Source organism: Danaus plexippus, chromosome 20, assembly GCF_018135715.1.
Source record: "Danaus plexippus chromosome 20, MEX_DaPlex, whole genome shotgun sequence".
NCBI classification, from domain to species: Eukaryota; Metazoa; Arthropoda; class Insecta; order Lepidoptera; family Nymphalidae; genus Danaus; species Danaus plexippus.
The window spans coordinates 2604198-2618527 of NC_083550.1; the positions used below are offsets into that span (position 1 = coordinate 2604198).

General features: G+C 30.7%; 3 protein-coding genes across 7 annotated transcripts; 1 reads left to right on the forward strand and 2 right to left on the reverse strand.

Annotated features, from left to right (window-relative positions):
• Positions 1–503: 503 nt before the first annotated feature.
• Positions 504–3610, reverse strand: LOC116773900 (V-type proton ATPase subunit E). Its single transcript, XM_032666466.2, has 5 exons — positions 3445–3610; positions 3068–3243; positions 2243–2411; positions 1538–1732; positions 504–1398 (listed from the first exon to the last, which is right to left on the reverse strand). The coding sequence occupies exons 1-5, from the start codon at positions 3475–3477 to the stop codon at positions 1291–1293; spliced, it is 681 nt and encodes a 226-aa protein (XP_032522357.1). The 5' UTR covers positions 3478–3610; the 3' UTR covers positions 504–1290.
• Positions 3611–4858: 1248 nt separating this feature from the next.
• LOC116773818 (CCR4-NOT transcription complex subunit 2) lies at positions 4859–10546 on the forward strand. Of its 5 annotated transcripts, none has more exons than XM_032666309.2 (10): positions 4859–5335; positions 5793–5889; positions 6070–6342; positions 7618–7795; positions 7992–8156; positions 8651–8683; positions 9008–9212; positions 9482–9646; positions 9911–10046; positions 10421–10546. In XM_032666309.2, exons 3-10 carry the CDS (start codon positions 6073–6075, stop codon positions 10493–10495), a joined length of 1227 nt encoding a protein of 408 aa, XP_032522200.1. In that variant the 5' UTR covers positions 4859–5335; positions 5793–5889; positions 6070–6072; the 3' UTR covers positions 10496–10546. The 5 variants fall into 5 exon arrangements, with proteins under 5 accessions (XP_032522200.1, XP_032522202.1, XP_032522201.1 ...); XM_032666311.2 differs by having other exon boundaries at positions 4859–5242; XM_032666310.2 differs by lacking the exon at positions 5793–5889.
• A 939-nt stretch (positions 10547–11485) lies between these two features.
• Positions 11486–14006, reverse strand: LOC116773819 (hsp90 co-chaperone Cdc37). The gene is made up of 5 exons (XM_032666314.2): positions 13796–14006; positions 13100–13666; positions 12880–12995; positions 12611–12800; positions 11486–12059 (listed from the first exon to the last, which is right to left on the reverse strand). Exons 1-5 carry the CDS (start codon positions 13826–13828, stop codon positions 11850–11852), a joined length of 1116 nt encoding a protein of 371 aa, XP_032522205.1. The 5' UTR covers positions 13829–14006; the 3' UTR covers positions 11486–11849.
• Between the last annotated feature and the right edge of the window lie 324 nt (positions 14007–14330).

Genomic DNA, 14330 nt, shown 5'->3' on the forward strand with positions numbered 1-14330 from the left:
GAATAAAAAAAATCAACTTGGAAAAATTATATATAATTCTTTTTCTTAGAAAATTTAGCAGAAACAATGAAGAATAGACTTTCTTCCAGTTTTAATTTTTTTTAAAGTTTTTCTTATTGATGTTTAAAAAGATATATTTTAAAACAAATTAAATTATCCCGTTGGCAATTTTTAATAAGAACCTATTCTTATATTAGGTCCCGATATTATACAATTTTGCCTAACAGTCGTTTGTCACGTGCGTTCTATATTGCCGATCATATAGCACTAAACACACTACGCAGTCAGCCAATGTACATTTAAAATTTAAATATTTTCAGAAAAAAATGATATAGGCATATAAATTTATTAAAATAATGAAACATGATATATATATATATGATTTACGTGAGTTGCCAAAAAGTAAATGATAAAAGAAAATAAATGAATTATTAATCGACTCATCTTCCAATCCATCCATCCATTATTCCGAATTTAGTTAAAATGAAAAATAAAAGTCACGATATTTAACACATCTATATATTTACACAAGAATTTCAACAGTGCCATAATGGGAAACGTACATACATATTCGAAGCAAGCCAAAATATAAATTGCCAGGACGTAATAGGAATGTTGTAAGACTGAAAGATTCTAATCTGACACTACATTGTTATCAGTCAAATCATTAATGATTTAAGTGAACACAACATAGGATGCTGCTGTCACATCAAAATCTTACAGTCGTCAAGGATTCCTAAGATTTGAAAACATCAGATAATTCATAGATTTAATAGATTTCACTTGAACAATATACAGGTAACATTCAACTACTAATCATTTGTATTGTGCTTTCATATATACTGTTACAGAAATAGTGACATTCCCTTTATATTTATACTTCTATATATTGAATCGGTTATACGGCATTAAATAGATTGTTTAATCTTAAATACATCGTTTCAAATCCTATAAACTACATCCTCTAAATATATGTATGAGTCTATGAATGAATTGTAACAATAAAATACTTTAATAATTAATACATACTTTTGCCGGCGAAACTAATGTACATATAGAATAGAAATATCAACGGACACCATGAATCAGATAAAACGCATGATCACACATAGTATTTAACACTTTCAGACGTCTTAACATTTCCATTTAATAGGATACATTCTAAACAGCGATAGAGTTGTACGCATTATAATATTAATTAGGCAAAAGAAAACAATAATTATAACTTTATATCTAAGAAGTTTTTCTTTAATGTTGTTAGTAACAAGTGTTTTAATGAGCGGGAAAATTTTAATCTGTGAATTTACGGTTGGGGTTGCGACCGAATAGGGCTGTACGGATTTCTGGCAACAGTTGCTGAGCAATCAGCTCCAGACGGGATTCCAGGGTGTTGCAAATCTGTATAAAAAATTCAAACAATTATTTAATATACCTTAATATATTTTTACACTAACATCACAAATAGCCAATTAAAATTTTATAAATTATTTATATTTCAATAAATTTTATTTTTATATGTGTATGAAAATATACATACCTTAATGCGGCCCCTGGCAGCAATGAGTTCGATACCACCACAAGTGTCCGCTGGGAGGGATGCTTCTGTGTCAACTTTCAGGACGACATCCTTCTTGATCTTAGCCTTGTAGTCTTGCTGGGCGCGTGGCAGGAGGGATTCCACAAGAGATTTATCCGCTTGTCTGCAACGAATTGTCACAGCCGGCTCCACAAGCTATAATAAAGTTAGTTTAAGTCACAAAATGCATTTACTTCCTATAGACAACAATCTCATAATAAAGTCTGCTATTTAATGAACATGAAGATGAAATAAGTAAAAGTTTATTTTGACAAGCAATTGTAATAAAAATAGCAAAGTAATAATCGAAATGAAACTAGTGTTATTCCTTACACCTCGTCTGCCCGTGATCACGGTTGCTGCAAAGTAACCGAAACATCGGGATTATGTAGTTTTTAAATAATAAAATCCGCGTAGTAAATCCGAATAAAACTAGTTTCATTTAAATGAATACTCGCGAAAATCTTAGATCTCATAATAATCGAAATATTAAAAAAAAAAAAAATTTATATAATCAGAATTCAATAGTGCATTGTTTATCATGCCAGGTGATGGTAAGTAGAAATGTCGTCTTAAATGGTAGACACATAGAACATTTGACAGTAAAAAGATTTTATTTAAACATAAATATTTTCATACATTTCTTTGATAAAAAAAATTATTTACCTGGAATAGAGCCTGCACCATTAGTGTAACAAGCAAGTCGGAGTATAGCTTAGTATCATTGGGCACTTCAGCCAGGCGCTTGCGAGCTTCATCGAGTACATTACGTACATGATCTTCACGTACTTTGAGTACCTTCAGACGAGCTTGGTTCAGCATGTTCGAAGATTGGCTGTGAACGGACGTAATATAATAGAAAGACAATTTTTAATTAGCTAACTCAAGTGTAAAACAAGAGAATTATTGAGATTTCTCATTTTAATAGGATAAATTAGGATTGTACAGAATTTTGGTAATAATATGATATCAATCTCACATGTGTAAGCTTGATTTGCTCTTATCTACAGAGATAATTTGCTCTGGAACACTATACTAACATTGTACAAGAATTTTTCTTAATTATTGCCTTTGTTTAGCTGAGTTTTACTAATAACATGCTAGATATATATTTTTAGATTTTAGTAGATTAATATATATTAAAAATTACTGAAATAAATTGTAATTCATGAATTTTCTCATAATTTTTCTATAGTCTAAGTATATTATATCACCAGAATTAAAATTATTTCATATTTTAATAGATGTATTAGAGTAGATAATGATATAGTTAACAACTTTTTTGAAGTTTCAAATTTCCAAGTCAGGAATTTCTTAACAGAAATGAAATTGGCTTTTATATAATATTGAAAGAATAACTGGAATTTAAAATGTCTTCTAATAAATATATAAAATGTCTTATACTATGAGATAAGACATGGGAAGTGTTTAGGTTTCAATTGATACTAAGATGTCATGTGATATAATTACATAGAATGTACGAAAACCTACATCTTTTTCTGAAGTTCAACTTGTTTCTCTTTCTTTTCATAGTATTCCATGATCTTGAGCCGCTGTTGCTGTACGAGACGGCCCTTCTCGATGTTGAATTCCTCCTCAGCCTTAGCATCGATTTCTTCGGCCTTTTCGTTGGCCTCTTGTTCGATGAAGGCCATCATATGCTTGATCTACGTGTAAAAACATTTTTTGAGAAAAAATCATTCTTAATTTCAATACTTTAAACATTATTCCGAATCACATTCTTATATATCGTAGATCATGTTAATACTATAGACTCGGGACCGTCGGATCAATCATTCTGACAAAACTCATGTCGGAAAACTACGTGTAAAATTTAATGAATATATTTGCAATAATATTCTAAATACCTGTTTCTGAACATCTGCATCGCTGAGCGCCATGGCTGATAGTTATATTTTAGCACCACTAACACGAAAAACGGCCTATATTCAGCCAGAAAATAAAAAACTGGTTGAAAGAAGTAAGTCGACGCCTATCAGACGTGCTTCTTCATTGAACAATCATATGATCTTTAATGTTACCATGTTTCACGCTAAACACCCTTAATAAGTATAGAGAATTATTGTCTATAGTTAATTTTTCAAGTAAGATTAAAGAATCGTTTCAAGTATTTTTCCTAACTGTGAATTAATTTTATGAAATACATATTACAGTAAAAATAAATCATCGGTCTGTGATTTTAAAACAATGATTTTTCTTAATCCTCATTGCTGTTAACATATTTTGAAGACGAAAACAAGTTTTTTCCATTTCCTTATATTTGTCAATTAAAAACGTTCAACTTATTGTAAAAGAAGTTTAATACGCCTATAGAAGATTATATATAGCAAGATTTAGGTAATATCCATCTCAGATACATTTAGGATGACCCAAAAATTAAAACTTCTTTTGAAAAATTGCGAAGATTTAATTTCTAAATTTTAATGTGGAATTCAAATTTGCAATTAATAACTAGCTACATAGATCAGAAATAACTTAACACCTTTTATTACCAGATGATTGTTGGTCATTTTATACGATAAATTTATCCTCTATTACACGGGGAGAGAAAAATACTAAAATATAAATATATATACGCTTTGATTTCATAGCATTTCTATCACTTTAGCTAAATTGGTTTCTCTAAATAAACTTAAATGAAATCTAAAGTGTAAAATAATAATAATCTAAACTAAAGATAGTTTTTCTTCTATGGATCAATAGAAAATGATATTTTCGAGAAAACTGAAAAGTGGTTTAATGAAACTCATTAGAAAATGCAAGCAGATTTATTTAAGTTGATGAAAAAAGTTTAAAAAAAGTTTTTGTAAAGAATATTCTGACTCATGAAATCAGGTTGCAGGACATATTTGAAAAGTGGGTAGGTCATAAAAAAGTTGATACTACAGATTTTATTACATTCATACTCTTCATTAACTTTTTGTCGGAGTTCGGTGTGCAAATACAATTTTAAGTTTAGTATATTGATATAGAAAAAAGAAGTATGCGATATTAAAATAGGTACTATATCAAATAGTTGATGTGATATTTTTTTTGTAATCCGTAAGTACATATTTAGTATTGTTAAAAATGTTGCGCAGTTGAATAAACGAATAGAAAGTTTTAAAGTCAGTTACAGATTTGTCTACGCAGACAGAAAAATCAATTCGATTTGTTTTTATCTTCCAAATTTACCTCATTTAGACAGCAAATAACTATAGTGGTAACTTTTATGTCATGATCCTATTAACATAGTCAATGTACTTACTCTATAATAAATACATTCCACAAATAAAAATAATGGCAACAAAAATGATTTAGCACACTAAAAATAACGTCCTTATTAAAATTATTGTAGAAGAAAAAGTTTTGAAATTAATTTTACAATATTTTTTATGTAGTGTGGCTGATCTCTGGTAATTTCCGCTTTTAAGTTTTAACAATATGGCTGCCAGTTGTTTAGGGTAATGTGGCGTTCGACAAATCCGAGTGAAATTATTATAATTTATTTTAGCTTCTTAAAGATGTATAAAGTTCTAGGAGTTTTATAGCAGTGTACATGGAAAGGCAGTAAAAATATACTTTTAGTTGGTGAATAAAATTCTGAATGCAGAGAAAATTGCCTTAGAAATTGAACAGTCAACAAACTTTTGTTTGTTTCGTCCTGTGAGTTTATTTATATTTTTCTGGGAAAACTTGACTATGCACTAAACGTATAGTAATTGATAAAGTGCAACGGGGCCCGAACTAACATTTTAGGTAAATATTTATTATTTTTACGAGGGAATGAAATTAGAACATCTTCGAGTCGCCATTGTTTGACAGTCGAATAAATAACCATCGTGATCTATGTATACCTATGTTATTTGTTATTATTGACTATCCTTATCACATTTATCATTATAATAGTGGAACTACTGTATACCGTCGTTAAATACGTGTAAGCTGCGATCAGTAAACAGTTTCTCAAGCAGCTGTTAGCTATATTTTCAGCTAAGAATTACATATCCCATTAACCTATACGTAACATTGAATTTTCTTCACGATTACCACTTCATAAAGATATACAAATTCGTTATCTTATAGTACATCTAATTAGTTAACCATTTTAATTCTTATTTGTCTTGTAATCAAAAGTTCTAATACATGGTTCGTTAAAATAACCAACGCAAGCAACATTTGTATAAAACGAATGCATTTTTCTTTAATTTATTAGATGAGATTAATGAATATTTATGAAATTTATGACGTCTGAAGAAGTTTAAAGTTGCGAGTTTTAGAATTGGATTCAAACAGAACTTCCAGTATGAAATGTTAGTATCAAGTGAAAACTGTTTAATATTAAGCTATACATATTTTTTGACATTCACACACAAAGATAACTTACGTATGCCCTCTATCATAAAACACTTGTCATTAAAATTATCTGAAGACATTGTCATAATATATAAACAAGTAATATTTATAATTAATGTAAATGTGTAATTTTCCAGGTTATGGCAAACTTGAATTTCCAACAAGCTCCTAGAAGCCTAGCAAGTGGCGGGGTCGGTGGACGGGTTGGTTCAGGTTTGGTTGGCGGAGTATCAGGACATGTGACACCGACATTTGGTGGCGCCCTGTCACCAGGACGGGGCTCCACTGCGATGCCAGGGGGTGCACCACCCTCAATGGCATCTAGATCTACATTATTTGGACAGCGAGCATTTGCTGACCGTAGAGTACCTATACCGACACCACTATCACAAGCTAACTCAAATTCTATGGTATGATATTTTAATTTCATTAATTAAATATGTTTATGTATTATAAATATATATAAACAAATGTATCTAAATAAGAAATTAGAAGGGTGTCTTAACAAAAAGCTGTAGGTATTTGTACCTTTTAAAAATCTAGGCCAAGTGTTATTGTATGTGTAGGTAAAAAACCTGAACAAAGATTGACCTTATTACTAAGTGTTAACTTTCATTTCTTATGTTTGCATTTATTTTAAATTATTAATTTTAATACAGATTTGCAAAATATTCTGTATAGTAATTTTTATGCTTTAAACTTATTTAGATACTAGGAACCAGCCCTGGCTTCGCACAGCTTCGCACAGGCTCTTTCCAAAACAATGTAATACAGCCTATTTAATTTTGAGAAATGATAACTATCAAATGGTATGCCTGATTTAAATGATTTAAAAAGTAATTTACAGATACTGATGTAGGCTTGAAAACGAAGTAAACTATTTTGATAAGACTTAGTATCGTACTTATGTAAATAGCTTTCCAATAAATGCTTCATATCAGGAATGCCAATTTTTAAAAGTTGTAAATCCTATATCCTTATATTATATATCCTTAAGGTATAGTCACATGCCACCGCGGATTTTTCCATAGACCTATATATAAGATACACAATTAAAGACTCTAGGCAGCTTTATTGTTAAAAGCTCTCAGACGGCTCATATTTTCCCGACCTCTTATAACAAATATTGTTAATGTACACACAAGTAAATACAAAAGCTTAAAAAATTATATACTAAAACCTTCCTCGAGAATCACACTATTGAGTGGTAATAACTGTTTGATAATAATTGGTGCAGTAGTTTTTCCGTTTATTGCGAACAGACAGACAGACTTTTTTTCATTATATGTATTGGTTACTTTGTATTTCAGATATGTAGTTATATAAATAAAATATTTCATTTAAGGATAACTTTTTAAAATATTATAGTAATTTAAACAAATTAAATGTAACTTTAATGAATGAATAGATTAATGTATTAACTATGATGCTATTAATTAAGACTATTACTGTCAAATTAGTTGTAATAAGTTTTGCAAATGCTCATAAGAAGGTATACAAATCTTCTTGTAAGCATTTCAGTGACTTAGCTTATCCTTTAAAAAGTTTATATATATATTACTATCCAATTAACATACACTGCTTTATATACACCGCTTTATGAATTTGCTGTTAGACTTAAAAACTGTTAGAGAATCAAAAAGTTTATATATATATATATATAAATAAATATGTTGTGATTTCAGTCAAGTATGGCGAATCTCTCCCGTTTTAATGCGAACTATCATTCCGTGTTCGGCGAGGGCGGTGACACTTCAACACCGCCGCTGCTTGACCTCAGCGAGTTTCCATCACTAACAGCCCGGGGTGCCGGCGACCAAGCGCCCGCGGCTGCGCCCCCACCACCCGGCTCAAAGCCCTATGGTTATATATTACATATTATAATACAAAATCAATTAATTGATACAAATTAGAACTAACAATATGATATAATGAATTGAGTGTGTGATACGGCGTAATATGTTTATTTATTTGATTTTTAAGTGAATTTAATATTCACTGCGTATATATTATTTCATTGATGAATTAAATTTAACACCCTATATAATTCTTTTTACAGTTGGTATGGTCAAACAGCCAACGTCGGAGCAGTCTGAATTCACTATGTCTTCGGAAGACTTCCCCGCCTTACCCGGCACATCCACGGGAGCTGCGCCTCCTGACAAGCCCACGGATTACACTCATACAGACAAACCTAGAAAAGGCATACAAACCTCCCCTGACGGTAAGAACCAAACATATATAGTTATTCTGCTACCGCTAGTGCTATAAGACGCTAACAATGGCTTGCCTACTATGGATAGGGTAAGTTTTAGTTAAACAAAAATCTGGGTTATTGGAATACCAATCTTCACTCGAAATGTAATCAAATGGTAAGATTGAAAATTGCTACCATTATTAATAAGGAATCAATAATATAAAAAATCAGTTAAGACAAAATTTTACATCAATTTTATTAAAGGTAAGTATTTCTGCTCATATCCGATAGGTGAAGGTGATATTGGAAGGCAAGGTCATGTGAGTAAAGGGGCTTTATTTTGTTGAAGAGAATAAATAAATAAATAAAATAAAAATATATATATTTATGTAAAAAAAAAAAATATCACTCAGTCGGTCATCTTTCTTCTTGTAATCAGTCATAACCATTGCATGTTTTATAAATTATCTGTGGTTATTAGAATTGTTAATAAAGATGCTATTTTTTTTTTGTCCCCAAAGTTATCAGTCAAGGAGCTAACACGGAATATTATGGTGTGTATAGGATTTATGATTTTATGGTCATGTTAATTTACTTCGACATAGAATTTTTGTTCCTTAGTTTACATGCATATTTATTAGAAGTATATTAGAGTAGCCATAACGCTTTTTCATGCCGCTTTTTTATGATATAGAATAAAAATTAGTTTAGCATGCATCGAAAGGGTAAAACATTGTAATCTATCCAAGGATGTATAGGAAATTTTGTATACACATATTATTGCATGTTTATATACATTTGGACGGTGTATAAATAGATTTTATATAATTTTTTTTATTTTGTATGTCACAAATAATGTTTGTTTTATAATATTTCAGGCAAAGTAACAAATATACCAGAGACAATGATTCCCAATCAGTTTGGGATAGTGGGTCTATTGACATTTATAAGGGCTGCCGAGTCGGACCCCAGTCTAGTCTCGTTGGCACTGGGTCAAGACCTCACAGCCCTGGGCCTCAATCTCAATTCTCCGGACAATCTATACCTTACCTTCGCAGGACCTTGGGCTGATACGCCTTGCAGGTTTGATCATGGAATAATATTATTAAGAGATTAGCGATTTTTTCATTCATAGTTCTTATTCTTAGTAACAATTATTATGCTGTATAGAAAAAGGAAGCACTCAGTATCGTGCCAACTTATATTATATTTAGATATTTAGAATAGAATCTATGATTCATTAAATAAGACAGCAACATTATTAAAGAAATGACTATCAAATATAATGATGAAAAATTTGTAATGTTTTATTATTTACCATATATATATATATATTAACATTAAAATTGCAGGCCACAGGACATGGATTACCACGTGCCTCCAGAGTACCTGATAAATGGGTCTATTAGAGAAAAGCTCGCACCCTTACGACTGAGTCGGTATAAGGAAGACTTATTATTTTATCTATTCTACTGCTTCGTTGGCGATGTACTTCAAATTGCGGCAGCGGCGGAACTGTAATTGTTATATCTATTCATAACTAATAGAATTTTGTTAAACTAATACCTTTATATACAGAAGTCAATTATTCAAAGAGCTATAGTATTTCATTTTTTATATTAAGATTTTTAAGAATAAATTTAAAATATTAAACATACTGACAATGAGACAGTACATAAGTACAGATAAATGTTCCACATATATATTAATGAAATTAATATTTACAGAAGTTATTCCCCGTTGAGTATAGTTTAATTTCAATCATTATAATGTTTTCTCAGCTACAACCGCGAGTGGAGGTATCACATGGAAGAGAAGGTCTGGATATCTCAAGCCCCCGGCATGCCCATGGTTGAGAAAACATCCACCTACGAACGCGGCACTTACTACTTCTTTGACGCGCACAATTGGCGCAAGGTCAATTAATTTTAAGTTTTACGTGACATTGTGTCTATAACTAGCTATTGTTTGTAATAAATTCTTTTCGCTGACCGAGGACATTAATACTTTTTTTATGTCATATTAGCGATATGTCGGATTTTTAAAGATTTATCTAATCACGTATATGTAGATAGGAGGGGAAAAAATCAAAGATACTATTAAGATACGTGATACGTTACCAGTTATATATTTACAATAAATATAGAAAAATTTATTGGAAGCTGAATTGACTCGGTCAGCTTACAATTTTGTTAAGGTCAATGAAGCATTAAAATATTCTATTTAAGTAAATATTTTACCTAATTAATTATCAGAAGTAACATATCTATATTAATGAATATTGATTTCAGGTGGCGAAAGAATTCCACTTAGACTACAGCAAGTTGGAGGGTCGGCCGCAATTGCCGCCGCATGTGCTCACGTAGCGCTTTCACACCTATTGTAGTTTTGTTATATAAAAAAGTACAAGTTAAAAATGAAGTTTCATTTCTGTTTACTATTATTGAACAAGTTCTTAGTATTTTAATTTGGCTTATTTTCGTACGCGTTTCTTGTTCCTATGATATAACTTATTAGTTCCATATCAGGTTTTATAGGATAATCCTGGTTACATAGCAAAAATATGAATTAACAAGTTTTTGGAAACATTGCGAGGTTATGGAACGTAAATTTTTTTTTTACTATATTTAGATTGTATAGGTATTAGTAAAACTTGGACGCATTGATGTTGGATTCAATTGTCGGTACGTTTGTTGCTAGGGAAATGAGATTAACAGACTTGAATACAAATCAATTGGTTTGGTTGAACTAATTACATAGGTCGTAGTGTTATGCCATCTTTATCTTTATGAAGTACTGTTTAAATCGCATCAATCATATTCCTAGTTTTGTAGGTTATATATGGGCTAACTGCGATTCTGTGATTAGAAATAATTATTAAGGAATTGTTATTATCATACTGGTCTGACAGCGCATTCATTATTTATTGAACGAAATATATAACATCAAAATAATATAAATGACGTTGCCACTAACAGTTTCTTAATATCTTCTAAGTGATCTAGTTTATGCTGCACCTACCAATTGACTAAATAAAGATAACAATGCTTTTCGGTTTGATTCCACAAAAAAACAAAAAGTATTACTTGATTAAAACCGCTCACCATTTAAATGTAAATGCGTAAATACATGAATGTAGTTATTACATTGAATAGTTTGAAACCTATAAAAACTTTTTTTTCAAATTATTGTTATATATATATATCTTAGAACACAATATTCAAATTTGGAACTTACAATAGAAACTTTTATTGTGCTATAAGTCAAGCCGCTTAACAAATTTAAGGTCAGGTTAATGGTCTGTATATTGGGATTGATAGCTCGAAAATGGAACTGGCAACTAAATGAAACACAACTTAAAATATCAGACAATTTTTATTATTCACATATCACTTGACATAATATGAAATAATGAAAGTGTTGCCTGTTAATACTAAGGAAGTAACAATCAAATACTCTTAATGTCTGAAAATATTAGGCACTAAAGCAACCGTCTGGTCGCAAGCGATGAAACGTGTTGGTGTTACTCTGGGTGATTGAAATTATTTAAAACAGTACTCTGACCTTTAATTTTGATGTTGAAATCTAATTCTTTGTCAAATAATCTCATAATTACATTAATGAACGGCAGTGGTTTTACAAACAGCCAGTTGTTTTCATTTGTTACGACTACTGTTTTGGGTTAAAGTGGATTATATTATGTTAAGGTTTTATTAAAAATCAGTCCACATCATTAGTGCTCACTGACGGTGTTGATTCTTGTTCTGAAGTGTTCGCTTTCATTGTAGGTTCTTCATCATTCTTTCCGGGGACCCACAGACCGGCGTCGACACACCTTTTAATGTAGTAAATGGCTTTTTGTTCTGGCATTTTCGCAATAGTTGCTTGCAGCATTGGCACATCTTGTGCATCAAAGCATTTTTTCAATTCCTGCATTGAGAATTATATTTTAATACTTTATTACATAAACAGTTATATAAGATAAAAATTTACATATAGCTCATTTTAATATTTGTAATGAGATGTACTTTTTTCTTGATGTGTATAAAAGCACTGAAAGATATGTGTCCTATGAAAAAGAGAATATCTTCACAACTCACACTGATCGTTACATCTCTAACAATTGATGAATTAAGATCTAACTGGCAAAAAATTTCCATATTTGTTAGACTTCCTTTAGAACTAATGTTCCTTAATTCGTCATATATATTTACGTCAAACTAGTATAACACATCAAACAAATTATTTTCTTCTCTAGGAATTGTCTGTATCTTAAATGTTATAAGGAATATCTAACTTCAGAACAAAATGTTAGTCTCTATTTTGATGCAAATATTTGATGGAATTTGTTTTAAGTTTTCTGTATAGCACTCCTTAATCACCTTGCATAAAATTTGTAGATGTGATTTTTGGACTCAAATACTTTATGGTATTTAAGGTTCAGAGTTACTAATTCAACACAAATACAGTTGAAAACTTACATCAGGTAACTCTTCATAAACTTCCACAGGATCTAGACCTCCCGGCCCCAGTCTTGCTTTCCGTTCCTCTTCCTCTTGTTCCTTGATAGCTTCCTGGATTTTCTCGGCGGCACGTTTTTGGATTCTAGACTTGAACTGTGCGAGCTCATCATCAAACGAGTCTTTGTATGTCTTTTCAGCAACTTGGATTCTGTTAAAATTATTATAAGTAGTAGTGAATGTTCTATTAGTAGCATTTTATTTAAATAAATAATATATGTAATGGTTACCGAGAAAAGAATGATCCGACACAAGCCCTTGGATCAACATCCAATTGCTTAGATAATTCTAGAATGTACTGCATGCAAATTGTCTGGTGGGCTACATGCGCCATTAAGTCATGTTTCTGTAAATAAGAAAATCAATTGAATTAAGAAGACTGCTATTTATATTGAAGTCAAAACACATAGATCATTAAAACAATATATTTGTTTAATATTGAGTACATACCTCTTCCATTTCCAAGTTTATACACCAAATAACAAGATAATTTGCTGTTTCCTCACAAACTAATTGACTGTGCTGTTGCAAGAATGCTTTGGAATCATCAAATTTACGAAGCATCCCAAATTGCTTTAACAGACTTTCATTTTCTTTGATAAATTTCTTCATTCTGGCCTCTTTTTCTTCCTCTGTGAGATTCTCATCTTTTGGACGATTCGGTTTTGTGTTAATTATAGTTTTTGTAAAGCCCGGTTCACTAATAGTATCAACATTCCATGGAGTCTTCTTTTCCTTCTTTTTAAGGTCGTCTTCTTTAGCTTGAATTTCCTTTTGCTCCTTTTCAATACTAGCAAGCTCTGCCTTCAAGGAATCTAAATTTGCACCTTTAGATTCTGCCTCAGCGATCTTCCGTTTAGTTTCCGCAAGTTTCCTAATATTTTCAGTCTTACGTTGTTCATGTTCTTGGATTTCACGCTTACGTTCCTCCATTCGTTCAATTCGGGCTTGATGCCTCCAGCGAAATAATGATGGAGTATCGATATTAGGGTGAGTTTCATCTTCATCGTCCGAAATCTTAATAAATAAAAGAAAACAGATAGTAAAAGTTAAGTAAAACAATCTAAAAATACATTAAGTTACCACAAGAAATCTCATTGTTAAGTATCATAACTTAAATCGGTTTAAAATAAAACCGATACAAACCTCAATATCCTTCCATTTGCTGTAGTCCACCATTTTCGTTATAAAAAGTTATTCTTCAAACAAGAAAAGACTTTAAAATAATTATTTTTAACCGTAAACACTGAAAAAAATAGGCGTTTTCTAGATCCTTACAGAAAACGACAAATATTTATTTGTCACAGAAATCCGGAATATTCTGATAGAGACAGCAAGGTTTAGTTTTTGATGTCAGTCGTTGAACGGAATGTACCAAGTAACGTCAATTGTAGTCGTAAAGATTGGAGTACACTATGTATATTCAAATACTTACAAATTTTTGAGCTTATAAAATATTTTGGTTCAGACTATGTAGAAAAATTAAACAATTTTTATTTTTTTATACCTGTAATATCAAAATATCTTTTTAGAAAAAGCATTTATTAACCTTAAAATATATACTGCTAAACGGAATGTATAATTTTCAGGTCAGTATACTTTTGAAAGTAAATTCAGGGGCGTCTTGATGTTATTCTTTTGATATTTAATTAATTAATTATAATTATTTTGGATTTTTTCT

Coding starts and splice junctions, on each gene's coding strand:
- LOC116773900 (XM_032666466.2), bottom strand. CDS start 3,477: ATGGCGCTCAGCGATGCAGATGTTCAGAAACAG. Junction 3,244..3,444: donor ATGCAGATGTTCAGAAACAG/GTATTTAGAATA, acceptor TTTTACACGTAG/ATCAAGCATATGATGGCCTT. Junction 2,412..3,067: donor GTTGAACTTCAGAAAAAGAT/GTAGGTTTTCGT, acceptor GTCCGTTCACAG/CCAATCTTCGAACATGCTGA.
- LOC116773818 (XM_032666309.2), top strand. CDS start 6,073: ATGGCAAACTTGAATTTCCAACAAGCTCCTAGAAGCCTAGCAAGTGGC. Junction 8,157..8,650: donor CATACAAACCTCCCCTGACG/GTAAGAACCAAA, acceptor TTGTCCCCAAAG/TTATCAGTCAAGGAGCTAAC. Junction 8,684..9,007: donor AGCTAACACGGAATATTATG/GTGTGTATAGGA, acceptor ATAATATTTCAG/GCAAAGTAACAAATATACCA.
- LOC116773819 (XM_032666314.2), bottom strand. CDS start 13,828: ATGGTGGACTACAGCAAATGGAAGGATATTGAG. Junction 13,667..13,795: donor GCAAATGGAAGGATATTGAG/GTTTGTATCGGT, acceptor TTATTTATTAAG/ATTTCGGACGATGAAGATGA. Junction 12,801..12,879: donor GTCGGATCATTCTTTTCTCG/GTAACCATTACA, acceptor TAATTTTAACAG/AATCCAAGTTGCTGAAAAGA.